At 42.1% G+C, this 17,012-nt stretch overlaps 1 protein-coding gene across 9 annotated transcripts in view; it reads right to left on the bottom strand.

The window, feature by feature from the left end:
• Positions 1-3,069: 3,069 nt before the first annotated feature.
• The window catches only part of CRYZL1 (crystallin zeta like 1), a 32,307-nt gene continuing 18,364 nt past the window's right edge, over positions 3,070-17,012 (bottom strand). For 6 of the 9 annotated variants that reach the window (XM_077818990.1, XM_077818979.1, XM_077818972.1 and 3 more), the window contains 7 exons: positions 16,550-16,661; positions 14,250-14,270; positions 12,012-12,110; positions 10,798-10,919; positions 10,214-10,319; positions 5,295-5,340; positions 3,071-4,592 (listed from right to left, as the gene is read on the bottom strand). In XM_077818990.1, the coding sequence (XP_077675116.1) occupies positions 4,493-4,592; positions 5,295-5,340; positions 10,214-10,319; positions 10,798-10,919; positions 12,012-12,110; positions 14,250-14,270; positions 16,550-16,661 (606 nt within the window). In that variant the 3' untranslated portion in view covers positions 3,071-4,492. Of the gene's footprint in view, positions 4,593-5,294; positions 5,341-10,213; positions 10,320-10,797; positions 10,920-12,011; positions 12,111-14,249; positions 14,271-16,549; positions 16,662-17,012 lie in introns of all 9 variants that reach the window. The other 3 variants (XM_077819025.1, XM_077819009.1, XM_077819017.1) reach the window with 3 other exon arrangements.

Raw genomic sequence — 17,012 nt, 5'->3', positions numbered from 1 at the left:
CATTTACGCTTTTGACCTGCAGGGAGTGCTGCAGGACTGATGTCAACACTGGGAGGGAAAAAAAATCACTAAAAGTACCAAGATGCTGTTTTGCAACAATCCTGCATTTATCCGATATGTAAATAAAATGGTTGGCATGGCCTGGGCAGCAGCTGTATTTATCCGATAATGGGAGTCTGGCAAATTCCAAATGCTTCAAACAAGATGGGCGGAATGTGAGCCTAATCAAGCTTTAGAAAAAAGGAAGGTCTCCTACCTCATCAAGCACCAAGGGAAACAGGCTGTACTTAAAGGTAGAGGGGAAAATGGTCTACCAGATATTAAAACAGGAGGGTATACACTTGTGTTCTTATATTATACTACCACAAATATTGTGTAGGTACTGGCTAAGTAGAAGCTGTTTACTACTCCTTTTGCTTGTCATATACGTAATGGTACTCAAAGGGAGAATCTGGGTGCCACTTTTCACCAGCACAAGCTATTTTCATCTGCTCCTGTTACACTTCTGCAGTTCTCTGTCTGACTTTAGACTATATTTCCAAACTGCACCAAGTTTTTCCATTCCAGTGAAAAGTCCAACCCACACTAATATTAATGATGATCTCTTTAAAGATATTAGGAAGACAGCTCACTCTTGCCCAAGGAAAAATGTGTATATAAGAGTAATACAGAGGAAAGAAAGATTTATTTGAAGATATATCAAAGCTATTAATTACAGGCTATTTCCACAGTAACCTTCAGGTTTACTAGAATGGTATATGCTAAAAGAAGCAGAAATGTTATCTAAAGGGATAGAACAGGGAGGAGTCTTTCACACCTGGGCCTTGTCTACACAAGTGATTTTCCTGGCATTAGTTTAGCACTGTTGCCACTGCACTGTGGAGTGCGCTAGTGCAGACCCAGTGCAGACATTTTTATCACCATGTCAAAAAACCTACAGCCATTCAGAGACTGAGGCCACAGAAACAGGTGGATTCAACGCTCCTTTGGACAGACTAAAGCAAGTGTATTGTGCTGACCAAAGCTGCTACAGGAATATCCAAAGCAGATGCCATTCTGCCTACCAGGTCTTAAAAGGCCCTGCTGCCCCTCAGAGGAGAGGAGAAAGCAGTCAAGACAGCCTCATCAGGAGCTGTGGTATAAGTAGCAGCTTAGAAGCCAAACTGGTTCTTCCTCCAAGAAAGTGTCCAGATCCACATCAGGCAGCACTTCTGACTTAGCAGACTAGACAAGGCTGAAAAATCCCTTTAGGAGCCTTCATCTTCTTTAGTGGAAGAGACTTTCAAGGGAGGACAACAGGAGCTGCTGGGTGCTCAACACTTTTGAGAATCAGGTCTCTTTATTCAGATGCTTAAATAGGGATTTAGGAGCCTAGCTTTAGGCTCGTATTTTTGGAACTCGGCATAATAGCTACACTAATAGCTTTAGACTAATTTTAGGTTCTATACAAATATATCTAAGCTAACACTCCATATAGAAAGAGAATGAATTAATTTCGTAACTGCTCATGTTGATGGAGGTGCTAAGGCAAAGGTGGGCAAACTATAGCCTGCGAGACTGTCCTGCCCAGCCCTTGAGCTCCCGGCCGGGTCAGCCTAGGCCCCAGCTCCTCCCCTGCAGCCTCAGCTGGCCAGGCTGCCAGCGCTCTGGGTGGCGGGGCTGCGAGCTCCTGTCAGGCAGTGCAGCAGCGTGGCTGGCTCCGGCTGGGCGGCACAACTGCCAGATATGCTGCTCTGAGCAGGATGATAAGGGGGTGGGGAGGTTGGATAAGGGGCAGGAGGTTCTGGGGGGGTGGGGTCAGGGGGAGGTTGGATGGGGGAAAGGTTTGGGGGTGGCAGTCAGGGAGGGTTGGATGGGGCTAGGGCAGTCAGGGGACATGGGGGGGGCTGGATAGGAGGTAGGGTGCCTAGGGGGCAGTTAGAGGTGGGGGGGGTCCCAGAAGGGGATAGTCAGGGGCCAAGGAGCAAGGGGTGTGTGGATGGGGGGGTTCTGAGGGAGGCAGTCAGGGGGTGAGAAGTGGGAGGGAGCAGGCTGTTTGGGGAGGTACAGCCTTCCCTACCTGGCCCTCCATACAGTTTTGGAACGCCGATGTGGCCCTCAGGCCAAAAAGTTTGCCCCTGCCTGAGCTAAGGGATAGTTAAAAGGGGTGGGGCATTTATATCAGCAGTTTATTGTACTTAGGGTTTGAGGGACATGCACATACACCCTCACAGTCACTTACTGCTTTAAAAGTCTCCAAGGATATGTGTGTTGGCATGCCACTCCTACACTGTAGGTCTGTGGAGGAAATGTCAAGAAGGAGACTCTTCTGTCATTCAATGGACCTAGTTCATTCAAATTCACCAAAACAATTTGCAAAATGCTTCCCCCCAGCCCAATGTATGAGACCAACAGCTAAAATGTACAGAGTACAGTAAAACAAACAAACAAAAAAACCGAACAGACTGATAGTTCTAGGAACTAGAAGTCTCTCAATTTTTTTTCCCCCCTTTGCAATTTTATTGTTACTTTTCTAGTTTTGTTAAACCGAATCCAGTTTTGTCATTACATTTTTATTTCCATTCCCTCTGTTCTCACTCCTTTTATGTTTAGGCATTGAAACTGAAATGAAAGTGGCAGGAGAATACATAATAAATATAATACACTACTGGATGTATCCTGGGTTCAAGACTGATTTCAAATGAGAGAGATCAATGCCTTAATGTAATTTTACATGTGTATGTTCTGTATGAACCAGCACCTGTTCTCAAGATTGCATTGTAGCATAAATGGAAAAATTTGATTTTTTTCATACTTCTTATAATCTGCATTATAGGATTTACTGAGGACATGTGATAATCCCAGGGAGGAGAAAAACTGACATACTGTTACAGTCAAGAGAAAAGGTGGGTGAAGTAATAACTTTTATTGAACCAAATTCTGTTGGTGAGAGAAATAAAAACTCTTAAGGTTACACAGAGCTCTTCTTCAGGTCTGGGTAAAAAAACAAAAAAAAAAAACCACAAAATAATTCCCAAATTTGAAGCAGAGCTCTGTGTAAGCTTGAAAACTTGTTTCTTTTGCCAATGGAAGTTAGCCCAATAAAAGATATTACCTCACCCACCTTGTCTCTAATATCCTGGGACGAACGCAGCTACAACAACACTGCATATACTGTTACTCAAGATTAAATCTAACAATGTAATACCTAGATTTCAAAGGGCTAGTGCTCACAGTTTGAACCATCCCCTCCGACAGTGATATTTAAATGAATAGAACAGTTGGTGCTTCAGATCTCAAGCAGTAACAAGCAAGGAAGCTGTAGGCCTCACTGAAAGAACTGTAGGTTTTTTCCTGGAGGATGGATGCTGATGTGTGTGGTAGTGGAAAGGAGAATGGTGTTGGACAAGCTGATCTCATCAACATTAGCGTATGACTAGTTAAGATTAAAGAGCAAAAGTGACAGGGTGTAAAGGAAAGAACACAAAAGGTGTTTTAGGAATGATGTCAAAGATGGAAATCCAGTTTACATTTCCTACTCTTTAGCCATATAAAAAGGAACAAGTCTATGTGCAATAAAGAAAAGGAGTACTTGTGGCACCTTAGAGACTAACCAATTTATTTGAGCATGAGCTTTCGTGAGCTACAGCTCACTTCATCGGATGCATACCGTGAAAACTGCAGCAGACATTATATACACACAGAGATCATGAAACAATACCTCCTCCCACCCCACTGTCCTGCTGGTAATAGCTTATCTAAAGTGATCATCAAGTTGGGCCATTCCTTTTCTTTTTGCGAATACAGACTAACACGGCTGTTACTCTGAAACCTGTCAATGTGCAATAAAGTGCATTGAACATAAACATGAATTGAACACTAAAGCAAAAGACTGACCTCATATCTGTGTAATCTTTCATTCACATTTATCTATCTTAATTTTATAGCTAAATAAAAGTGTGATGTTATGGTCATAGAACAGTAATTCAAATCTTAAAAGGGACAAGATTAACTTGAAAACAAATCAGTTTGAAAAAAAAACGTTACAAGTTGTGCCTGCCGCTAGAATCCCTCCACCAATTTTTCTAGTTTTACTACTACATTTTCCTATTTTTTAATATTTTTCCTCTTCCCTGTTTAAAAAGAGTATGTCAAAGACTGAAGCAGACTACTATTCAGGTGCTAGCAAATGCAAAAAGTAAAATTGAACAAGCAGAAAAAATATTTTTTCTTGAACTCCAAAATAATCTTAGATGTTACTTATAACAGTAATAGGAGCGAAAAAAATCAGACAGATGTGATTTTTAAGTTAATAGTATCTCTTTAGAGTTGTTGATGGAATCATTCTATTAGATTTGATACAGAGAAACTGAAAGTCTCAGTACCAAAACATTCACAGCCCAGACACTATCTTCAGACACTAGTTACAGAACTATTTGAAGTTGCACACCAATTTACTTATCAAGTATATTACATATCTGTCTCGCAGTCTTAGAAACAAGGATATTGTGCTTCAGAATTGGATGACTTGTCTTTTTCTTGCTTGATTCTTCTGAACTATTTCCATAGAAACCTTGGCTTCATACAATGGGACTGGTTCATCCAACTGAGGCCTAAAAGGGAGCAATCTGTCAGAAGTGTCTGGTGTTCATGCTCAGATCAATAAGAAACATTCCAATACTATTGCTGTAGACTTTACATTTTACAACGTCAACTTTACTCCTTAAACAAAATGAAAATGTTATAGCTCTGCTAGGATCCCTGGAAGAACTGCAGAGCTGTAAAGCAAACAGGAAACACAAGTTTAATTCAAGATAGCCTGAATTTCTTTTTGGCAGGGGGGCGGGCTACTCTTTCCACTCTCTGTGTAAGCAGTGAGGGATCTCCCTTTCCCCCCCACTTATGGCAGTCTCAAATTCTATTAACTCCATCATTCTTCTGACAGAGGAAGCCTAGAAAGATCTCCATTTAGAGCCAGCAATACTCTTCATTCAGGTACTGTTGAGCACCACAAGGTATTCTCTCCCCACAAGGAAAGAATGTGCTGCCTCTGTTGGATTTCCAGACAGTGCTGATCCAGGGAGAGAAAAAACAGGAATTGGACCCAAGTTTTCCATGTGGTAATGCAGCAGGCTAGCCACACGTATAGACCATAAACAGCTTCATATAACTTATTCAGTAAAATTTCTCACAATGTAGTTCTTTGAGTTGACAGTACAGGTGGCAAGAGTTTTCTGAAGAATAGTTATTTCTCAGGTTAAAAACTCAGTATTAATCAATCAGAGTTTGTTTTCACTATGGTACTTCTGTCTTACCTGAAAATACTATTTGATAACTTTTCCATTACGTCTTCTAAGATACGTATCTGAGAGGGCTGTTAAGGTAACAATATATACACAAAAGACTGATCTTTAAGTCCACAGTTCTGCAGTTAGATTTGCCTGGGGTAGATCCAGGCATCTGTGCAGAGCTCCCAGGGTCAGGGATTAGATGAGATGATTTAAAGACTGAAAATAAAGTTAATCTGAGGTCCACGTTTGATTATGTGTTACAAATTATGCTTCCTAAAACAAAATAAAGAAGGCAGGTAGACGAATGCATCCTCTAACAAATAGAACAGGAGTTGATCTGCCACAGTACCTAGGAGTTCTAGTGCTGTATTATCTGTATGGTGCTAAAGCACTAGTTACAATGTCCATCATTAAACAGAGCATGGCACTCTTTGGAGAATAGGTATGACAGGTTTTGGTATGAGTAATCTGTATGAATGATGGATAGCTATTTGTCTGAGGTAAAAATCAAGACAAGTCTGGGAGCAGAAGAACATGTGAAGCAGAACATATGGATTTACTAAACTCTCAAGGACATGCACAGTGTATAAATGCTGTGCACATTTTCAAGAAATCTATTTTATTTGAACTAATCAGCAATACTCATTACAATGGGAAAAAGAGGGTTTTACTAAGACTGTCTACTTTACAGACCTTACAGTGGCACAGCTGTCCTGCTGCAGTTGGGCCACTGTAAGATCTCCCATGTAGCTGCTCTAAGCTGATGGGAGAGAGCTCTCTCGCTGGCATAATTAAACCATCCCCAATGAGTGGCGGTAGCTATGTCAGTGGGAGAGTGTCTCCTGCTGACACAGCGCTGTCTGGACCGGTGCATTTGTAAGTAAAACTTATGTCAGTCGGGGTGTGTTTTTTCCCATACTCCTGAGTGACGAAAGTTTTACCGACCAAAGTGCTAGCAGAGTCATAGTCGTAGTCTTCAGTATTTTTGTCAGTCACCAGAAAATGTAACTTGGATTCATTCAATTTTAAGAGTAATCAATTTAGTACTCAAAATGTAAGCCATTTCAGCCTGATCTTCATGTGATCTCTTCTGATTTTTTTTTCCTGCAGTATGTTTACAGTGCCCAGATCACATACATATGTTCAATGTTTCTATATAACAATTCAAGGTAATACTGTTATTCTGTTTGAACAACCTGTGGTAAATAAAGTACGCTCCTTGATTATAGGAAAACATAAGAGCTGACAAAATAAATCCTGTTTAGTTAGTTTAAGAGCTAAGAACACAAACTGTATTTCTCAGAATTATTAGTCATTTTTAAATCAGGAAAATTAATCGAGCTACACTGAAGTGGAATGTCAACAAATAACTTTTTAAAAGAATATTCATGATTACTTGCTTCCCCACCCCACACATCAATGTTTGTGTAGATAAGCCTTTTGGTGTGCTTAATTTTGGTTAAACTATTGTGCAATTTAGTTGGGGGGAGGGGGACTTCCTTTGCCCCAAGAGTCTCAATGTAGTTAACTCCCTTTTAGAATGCAGGAACTTAATCCTTACATTCCTGTTCTGCTGAACTGCAAAAAATGATTCAGCAGATCTCATGATCTGCAGCGCTGTGCAGAAGCAAGGAGGCACCTTAAAAGCATCATTAAATTTGCAACAAAAGGTATAGATATTGTTTTTTATATAAAGAGCCACTCATCTCTCCAGCAGCGTGCGCACACACACACGCACACAGCTCAACAGAATGTAGGTACATAGAATTTGCAAATAGGGTACAATTTCTTAAAGTACAGTTCTTATGAAGACAAAATTATAATAATGAGGTATTAAATATTTCAGTTTAGTCATTAGAATGCAACAGTTAAGATCTGTAGATGAAAAAAGTAATGCCTAGAAGAATGGAGAACAAGTACCATATATACTCTATCATGAGCTGGTTTGTTTTTAAGCCCCCCCCCCCCAAGATGGATAAGTAAAAATAGAAAAGTTTTATGACCCATTCATAAGCCGACCCTATAATTCAGAAGTTGGCAAACTTTGGCTCCCAGGTCATCAGGATAAGTTGCTGGCGGGCTGAGATGGTTTGTTTACCTTGAGCGTCCACAGGCATGGAGGTAAACCTAAGTAAACAAAGCGTCTATTGCTTACCCTAACAGGCCGGGACAGCAACTGGTGGGGGAATTTTTTGCGGGGCGGGGGAGGAGAAGCTGGGGGTCAGGGGAGTAACCCACATGACTCCACCCCTAGCCCAGGACCCCCCCATCCCTTCCCACCTTATCTGGGGAGGGCCAGGGAAGGATGTCTCTGACCTGGCCAGAGCTGCTCCGGCGGGTTGGGCAGCGCAGCCACAGCCTGCTCTGGTGGGCCAGACCGGGCAGCATGGCCGCAGCATGTTCCAGCGGGCTGGGCCAGGTGGCATGGCTGCAGCGTGCTCCAGTGGGCCGGGCGGCGTGGCCACAGCCTGCCAGCCCTAGAGCTGCAGCTGCTGCAGAAGCTGGGGGGGGGAGAGCAGCACGGCCAGAAGCAGAACACTCTGGCCCCGCCTTTTCCCTTCTGGCTCTGCCGCCTCTCCTTGCTTCCTCTGTTGGGGAGAGGGGCTGTGTCCCACCTCTCCCTCTCTATACCCATTCATAAGCCTACCTCCTTCTCTGATGCTTCCCTTTTTTACTAAAAAATTTGGCTTATGAACAAGTATATACGGTAAACCTTACTATCTAAAAGCATAGACAAGATTTGATTTAAGGTGCCAGATTCTCAGCTGGTGTAATTCAACACAACTACATTGCCTTCTATGGGGTTATGCTGATTTACACTGGTTGAGGATCTGGGCCCTAATATTTTACTTTCTTCAAAATATTTGTTTTAGTTTTCTGTTCTGTTTTTCCCAAAGTACAGTAACTCCTCACTTAATGTTGTCTCAGTTTGTGTTGTTTCGTTGTTACATCACTGATCTATTACAGAACATACTTGTTTAAAGTTGCGCAATGTTTGCTCATAATATTGTTTGGCCGCTGCCTGCTGGGGGCTTGGAACCAGGGTGGACTGGCAGCCCCCCCGCCCCGCCCCATCAGTTCTCCTCCATCACCACCCCTAGTAGTTCCCACCTGCCGGCAGGCCCCACAAATCAACAAATCTCCCCACCTTCCTCGCGCCTCCCACCTACAGCAATCAGCTGTTTCACAGTGTTCAGGAGGCTCTGATGGGCAGGAAGGAGAGGGGAGGAGCGAGGACACAGCATGCTCGGGGGGAGGGGTGGAGTGGGGGGCAGGCGTGGGGCAGAACCAGGGGTTGAGCACCCCCTGGCACTTTGGAAAGTCAGCGCCTCTGCAGCTGTGCACGTGCCGTCTGGAGAAGGGAGTGGTGCGCTCTAGTGGGATAGCGTGGGTTCATCATCATCACATTCAGTTTCCACAGAGAAGTGTTTGCAGCCACTGCCGTGTGTCTATTGTGTCTCCTCCCTCGGTGCCGACTTAGAGTATGAGGCTACATTAACAATAACGTGTTAACCCTTGAGGGCTCAGCTGAGTGCTAGTTTATCATTTAGCAGCAAGGCATTCCCTGGGAACTATCCCAATTGATCTCAACATGGTTGCTTTAGGAGAAGCTCATTAGCAGGTCCCCAGACAATCCTCTGATTAGAAGTTGTTTAAAACGTGTGTGTGTGTGCGCGAGAGAGATTGAGCTATATGTCTTGTCTGGTGAAAAAATTTTCCCTGGAACCTAGCCCCCGCACTTACATTAATTCTTATGAAAAACTGGATTCGCTTAACAGTTTCTCTGAAAGTCGCATTTTTCAAGAGCATAACTACACCTCTACCCTCATATAACGTGGTCCACGGGAGACGAAAAAAATCTCATCGCATTATAGGTGAGACCACGTTATATCGAACTTGCTTTGGCTCCCCCGTTCTTGTTCCAACTACTCCCTCCAGAGACCCCTGTCCCTAATCACCCCCAGGACCCACCCCCTACCCAACCCCCCTGCTACCTGTCCCCTGACTGCTCCAACCCCTTTCCACACACCCTGCCCCCTGACAGGCACTCACCAGCAGTGGCGGGAAGCGGAGCAACGCGGCCCCAACCTGTTCCACTCCACCAGCTCCCAGCCGCGGTGCTCTGCTTCCTGCCGCCGGTGAGTGCGGGGAGGTGGGGAAAGGACGCCCTCTGCACTCACCGGTGGCAGGAAGCGGAGTGAAGCAGCCCCAGCCCACTCAGTTTTCCTTGCCCTGGCCCCAGCCGTGTTGCTGTGGGCGGGGGTTGGGGAAAAGGTCCTGCACTCACCTGTGGTGGGAAGCGGAGCGTCGCGTCTAGAAGCTGGTGGAGTGGAGCGGGCTGGGGCCGGGCTGCTCTGCTTCTGCCACTGCGGGTGAGTGTTGGGGGGGATCCCTTCCCCCAAGTGACACGGATGGGGCTGGGGCAAGGGAAGCAGAGCGGGCTGCTCCCGGCCCCCCACTAATCCCCTGGGCCACTCAGACTGCAGGGCCCCTAAAAGTGCCCTGCCATAGCTCCCAGACCCTGGAGGGGGTGTGGGGGGGAAGGCCCTGACCGCCCCTAAGACCCTCTGCCCCTTATCCAACCCCTCGGCTCCGGCCCGGCACCCTTAACACGCTGCTCAGAGCGGTGTGTCAGAGCTTTACCGTGTTGTATGCGAACCTGTGTTATATTGGGTCACGTTATATCGGGGTAGAGGTGTATATAACATTAAGCAAGGAGATACTGTATACACTTAGAGGGAATCTACATTAAAAAGTGTGGTCAAAGCAATAATTTATATAAGAAAGTGATATTCCAAACAATGGTTAGGATGTTTCTGAAGTAGTAAAACATTTAACCATGATTAAAATTTAGCATATGCTTAGGTGCCTTGTTAGATCTCATCATTTTTCCCCCTCAGGCAGATTACTAGTTAGTGTCTAAAATCACCATTAAAGGATATAAAGATACTTCCCTTGTTGCACATTTGACAAATTCCATACTTCATCATTCAGAAAAGAGACTGTGGCTCCCTTAAGGAACAAGCAGTGGCTATCTGGAGGGTCCAACTTAAACAAATTATTAGAAACATCAATACATTTTCTCAAATGAAAATGGTATGAACCAATCAGATTAGTGGATGGTTGATTTATATTTACTGCTAAAAGATGAAAAAACCCTTCCAAATCTATCAGAAATTAACTGATTCATAATAGTCACAACAGTAATTTTTTTTTTAAAAAATGGTACTTTATGACTGGCAAATCAGTTCAATACTTTGAGCCAAACAACATGAACCCTTCAATAATGGTGTGTCCATGCTATTATAGTAATTTCTTTTCTACACCATCACCACTGCTCATAGAAATAAAGACATTTATTAATGTTGTTGCAGGATAAATACTTCCTGCTGCTTTGGAAATAAACATCAAGGTTTGTGTGTGCACAAACTGACTGATATTATTTTAGCAGTGGGAGACCATTCATCTGAGAGACAGTTCTAAAATACTTTGTGGTTAAGAGTAACTTGCAGTATTTTGTCCTTACCTGGAGGTTTTTCTCTGTGGTTACCCAGTGTCCTCCAGCACTAAGAAGTGTAATGATATCATGTTTGTGTGGCAGCAGTTGCTGTTTTAATGTTGACTCATCTTCTTTACTGTATAATCTCACTTAAAAAAAACAAAAAAAGGAATACAAGTTATGTACAATGCCTAACAAAATAAATTTTATGTTCAGTTTCCGCTTTATCAGAAAAATATGTTTTGCATGTATAAGAAACAGAATCTCATGAAGATTTCTCACTGAAAAGCACCTGGTTTGTTCATTTTACATTTTCCTTATTCTTGTTTTTTAGTTCAGTCTTAAATGGACTCTAAATGTATTTTTAATTGGGGGGGGAAAAAACGGTTTTTGAGATACACAGTTTGCAAATCAGTGTTGTAGAATACAGACAAAAACAGATGCATGGCAGTGATTTAAATACAGCTGAAATGTTTTTAGTGAAATATATGCAAGAGCAGAACCTCTATGAAGCAATACCAGTAATATATATTCCTTTTAATAAAAAAGAGCTCAGTGGAAGTCTTTCTAGAAAAGTCCCACAAATGTTTTAAAATACCATTAAATAGTAAGAAAGTTTGTCAACTGTAAAGCAAGTAGTATTCTCAGCACAGGAGGTTTATTCACGTTCACTCTGGGCTTTCACTGCTCATGCAAGGTGCTAACTGACAGCACTGGAGATTTATGTCCTTACTTTATCCACTAAACAGCAAAAACAGTGGTAGTACAAATTTCCTCCATGCTGATTCCTTTTCAGTTATTTCAAACAAACAAACAAAAAAAAATATATCGGGCAGGATTTAGAAGATGAATTTTATTTATTTTAATGATCAAAAAAGTCACAGTTTTAGTCATTCAGCATCATATACTGTCCATGGGAAATAATTTGCAACATAACTGTCTAAGGAGTTTTGTTTAAAAGTAACAATTAGTAAAATGTTCACTTAACAACTATTACTAATCTGTATGACTGTGCAGTAGTATCAGATACTTCCATTAAAGGGTGACATGATCGCATACACTTAAGGAGATCTGGCATTCTACCCAGCAGAGGCACAAGTACATTTGCACATTGTGGGAGAACAGACACACAATCGTTGTCTATTATGTAGGTGTGTTTTTTAGTTGAAGTGTTTTGCAATTTGTCAAAAATAAAAATATTTAATACCACTCAGCAGAGCAATTCTGTAGCAGCTACAAACCTCCAGCATCTAGGACAATATCCACTCCCAGCCCGCCTGTTTCCTCCAAACAGCTTTCTGCCACATCAGTCTTACCATTTGAGACATTAATGACTTGAGCTAGACAGGACAGGAAGTTTGGTCAGTTACAGTAAGAATCTAGAATTTAAACCCAAAGCAGAACACATGCAAATGGAGTTTCTATTCTTTAAAATGAGCTATGAACAAAATTGCAGCAAAGCAAAGAAATCCAGCAGTTTCTAGTCTCCAAATTATTTAAGACCAGTGACTGAATTTACTGAAACCAAAAACACTAAAGTATATTTAACAGCATTTAAGCTCAAAATGAAATATATAGTGGTGTTTATGACAGGACAGCATAAAAAAAAAAAAATCTATCCGTGATGAAAATTAGATTATATTAGGATTCTGAGGTAGTTAGCTATACCAGAGGTTCTCAAACTTCACTGCACCAAGACCCCCTTCTGACAACAAAAATTACTACATGACCCCAGGAGAGGGGACTGAAGCCTGAGTGGGTGAGGGAACGAAAACAGAAGCCCAAGGGCTTCAGTCTCAGGAAGCGGGCTTGTAATCCGAGTCCTGCTGCCCAGCACTGAAGCCCCCAGCTTTGGCCCCCAGCAAGTTTAAGCCAGCCCGGGCAACCCCATTAGAACAGGGTCACGACCCACTTTGGGGTCACAACACACAGTTTGAGAATCACTGAGCTATACTATAGAAGCAATATGCACTAGAACAGTGGTCCCCATGATGTGGGGCGTGGAAGAATGTTCAGGAAGGTGTGGCTGGGCCTGGGCCAGCCTACATGGGGGATGGATAGGGAGTGTCTCAGCCCCACTCTGCCCCCTGCTTGGCTCTGGCCCTGCCCCCAACCCCACCTGCGACTCCACAAGCCCGGCTCCTGGCCCCTGACCGTGGCTGGGCTCCTGGTGGGGGAGGAGGAGAGAGGGGTGCGGACAGGTTCCTTTGCAGGTAAGGGGGGGAGAAAATGTAACAAAAAATATTGGGGACAACTGGACTAGAGGAATGATCGGAAAGTCATCATTTTTAATCATGGTTGTGTCATTGACTTGCTTTGTGGTTTTGAGCAAGTCACTTCATAGCATTGCATCATTATCCTCATCTAAAATAACCTTGCAATAATGATAACACTTAATTACCTAACAGAAATGCTGTGAAGGTTAACATGTTACATTTTTGTATATAGCTTTTAACCTGTATGGTGCTATTATACAATATCGCATTAAAGAATGCTTTCTGACTTTCTTTTCAAAGCTTTATTGAAGAAAATGGTGTTTATAAGGTTTATGTTGCACCAACTATCCAGTAGCTCAGAGGTGGGCAAACTTTTTGGCCTGAGGGCCACATCTGGGAATAGAAATTGTATGGCAGGCCATGAATACTCACAAAATTGGGGTTGGGGTGTGGGAGGGGGCGAGGGCTCTGGTTGGTGTGGGCTCTAGGGTGGGGCTGGGGATGAAGAGTTTGGGGTGTAGGAGGGTGCTCTGGGTCTGGACCGAGGAGTTCGGAGGGGGATCAGAGCTGGGGCAGGGGAGAGGTTCAGGGGAGCAGGCTCTGAGCGGTGCTTACCTTAAGTGACTCCCAGAAGCACTAGCATGTCCCTTCTTCGGCTCCTACACAGAGGCGCAGCCAGGCGGCTCTGCACGCTGCTCCATCTGCATGCACTGCCCCTGCAGCTCCCATTGGGGTGCTGGAAGGGGCCACTGGAGCGTGTAGGAGCTGGAGCAGGGCCATGCCGCGGCTTCCAGGAACCACATGGAGCAGCCCCCCAACCCTGTGCCCTGGTTAGAGCGCCGGAGTGGGGCCATGCTGCAGCTTCTGGGAGCCGCGTGGCACGGCCCCTGACTCAGTGCCCCGGCTGGAGCAGGGCAAGCCCCAGACCCTGCTCCCCAGTGGGAGCTCACAGGCTGGCTTAAAATGGCTCGGCCCGTGGGCCATAGTTTGCCCACCCCTGCAGTAGCGTTTCCATACAGTTAAAAAAGTAAGACTGAAATCAGAGCTTTCAGTTGCTGGAAATTAAGAACAATTAGGGTATAGAAGTAGCCTATGTAAACTTTTTTCCAGCTTGTAGAATAAAACAAACATTTCTATTTAAATAAGCTGCATAAGTAAAGTTTTTGCACTTTAAATTAACGTAACTGAAATAATTACAAATAAAATTGGAGGTATATATCCAAACCATAATAGGTTAAACTAAAATTTGCAAAGTGAACTTACCAATTAAAGGTTGCCTCATGCCTTTTTGATATTAAGGAAGAAAAAAGGAGAGAAGAAGAAGGTGTGAAGCAGGCATTTAGAAGAGTCAGTAAATGAAGAGAACAATCACACTTAGTTAGGAATTGTAGTGAGGCAGAGTGGCCTCCCTTCAAGCCTGACTGTTACTGAAAAATTGCTTACTTTCTCATTTTTACCACATAAGTATAAAATAAATCAATATGAATATAAATATTGTACTTATATTTCAGTGTATAGTATAGAGTATAAACAAGGCATTGTCTGTATGAAATTTTAGTTTATACTGATTTTGCTAGTGCTTTTTATGTAGCCTGTTGTAAAACTAAGCAACTATTTAGATGAGTTGATGTACCTGCTGGAAGACCTGCGTACCCCGGTTGAGAATTACTATGCTAGAGTATCAGTTGTTTCAGGGGATGCATCTTGGGTACCCTACTATTTATTTCATTGATTAATCACAATGATGCCATGACAGAGCATAATTCAACATGATATAAAAAGAAACAAATAATTTTGAAATATATCTGTTACAGAATTTTTATTAAACATCTATTTTAAAAAGTGGGTGATTGGTAACCAATTGTGTTAAAATGTGAGGTGACAGTCTAGTTATTTGGAACCACTTCATTCACATACATAACATTTAGTGCTATATTCAATGAATATTTATAAATTTTGCCTTAGGTCAATGTGCTCCAGCCTATAATTCAAATGTGTTAGTCACAACCCTGTTTAAACCCACTTCTTGCCGGCAAGGTGCAATAACCATTTTTCAACCAGTGCAGACAAGGCTTAACTGTGTAATAAATCATTTTACAAAATCAAAGATCCTCCATAGTTTATAGAAATTTTAAAAAACCCAATATTTATTACAAGGTTCACCAAGTCTTTCTGACCAGCACAATCACATTAGCTCTCTAGTAGCAATATATGGTTCTGACTAACAGTTTCAGTGTACCTTTGACAGGTCTTTAGTCCTTCCCTCCTGCTTCCACTGAACTTAATGATGAGTAGTGGGTAATAGCAACACTTTTCATGACTTGGTGCCACCATTTATCCAATACCTGCTATTACAGCGTATGAAAGTTGTCCAGTATCAAACACCTGCTGTTTACTATACCGAGAAGGCTCAGAGAGAACCATGACATCACACAAGACATCACAGGGAACGCATAAAAATAAATTTTGCAGCTGATTACTGTAAGTACACATTTCTTTCTTATGTTTCATCAGTACTCTGCTAGAAATACATTATGCTCATACTTATGTTCATATTCTGTCCCGATTCTGAAATTAACATTAGAACCCACTAGTTTAACATACTTCCTCTGTTTTGCTATTGCCTTTAGTCAACAAATTATTGAAAGCATGTGAAAACAGCTTCCTGTATATAGACCAAATATTACCTACCTATCAAGAGAAACTTTTACTAAATTTACACAATTTACACATTTTGGAAAAAGCAAGATTTTATGCTTATATTGTCTTTTTTAAAAAAATCTAAAAATACACATTAGATCTATTTTCCCCTGTACCCCTAATCAAAAACAAATCTTTTGACTCCCAAGAATAGCATCCCAATACCTTGCTCCAAAAAATCCTAGTGTATGTCACAATAAACTGGGAACTGAAGGAGTCAGATGAACATGCACTTGGAGCCTAATCTGAAACCCACTGAAGTCAATGGAAAGACTCTGGCTCAAACTTCTGGAGGATTAGATTCCTAACTACAGAACTTCATTGATTTTCTGACAAAGAAATTATATCAGTATCATGAAACTGAGCTCCCTCTTGTTTCTATAAGAACTTAAAACTAATCCCCATAGTTTGTTTCAATTCGGAATTCTGATTTAGGCAGCTAAATACTATACCTCGGGCTCATGATTATGTTGGAAAGACTTCAGGTACAGAGATTGAATTCTGTGCGACTGATGGTCAGGTAACAATTTCTCTACTCTTGAGCAATGTTATTTACTATAAGAAGAGACTGCCCAAGCAGTCTGACTAAAACCAGGCATTAAACTTATATAGAAGTGTTTTTGCTAGATAAGAAGTACTGGGAAATAGCCAGCACCACAAAGGATGTGAAGATCAAAAAGTCCTATTAAATACATCTAAAAAATATATGTTAAATTAGACTAAACTTTTACACTATATATGAGACTATTTTTAAGTTTGGATTTTAGATTTCAGTTGTTAAAATAGATTGAATTCAAACTGAAAAAATATATTTCAAATCATTGTTCCCACAAAAGTGTAGTGAGAAAGACTATAAAACTTACCCACAGGAGGTCTAAGCCTCTCCAAGTACTGCTCGTCTTCAAGACTATATGCTGTAGAAATTACTTTGGCTCCTCTGTGCTGTGCTAACTGAATAGCTATTGTACCAAATGGCTGCAGGGAAAAATATACCAGTTTATTTACAACCACAGTAATGAAATGTAGTTTGAAAACAAGAGTTTTATTACAAAGGTAGTTCTAGAGCTATCAAAGGAGGACACCTTGAAACAGGCTTAATATTTTGTCTTAATGAAATATGGCTGGAAAAGTATTTCAGATCCCTAGGGGTCTGCTCTTGCGCTCATTGAGGACAATGGAAGTCTTTTAACAGACTTTAGTGGGCTTTGGATCAGACTCTAGGAGATTGTTAATCTCCTTCCAGAGCAGCTGTAGCTTGAATTCCAGCTCTAGTGTATAAAGTATTGTAAATGCAGCTGCAATTTCGGAATATGTCTGTAGAAGAGA

Source organism: Eretmochelys imbricata, chromosome 1 (genome assembly GCF_965152235.1).
Source record: "Eretmochelys imbricata isolate rEreImb1 chromosome 1, rEreImb1.hap1, whole genome shotgun sequence".
NCBI lineage: Eukaryota > Metazoa > Chordata > Testudines > Cheloniidae > Eretmochelys > Eretmochelys imbricata.
The sequence above is the reverse complement of the archived record's forward strand: the minus strand, read 5'-3'. Positions and strand labels throughout refer to the sequence as shown.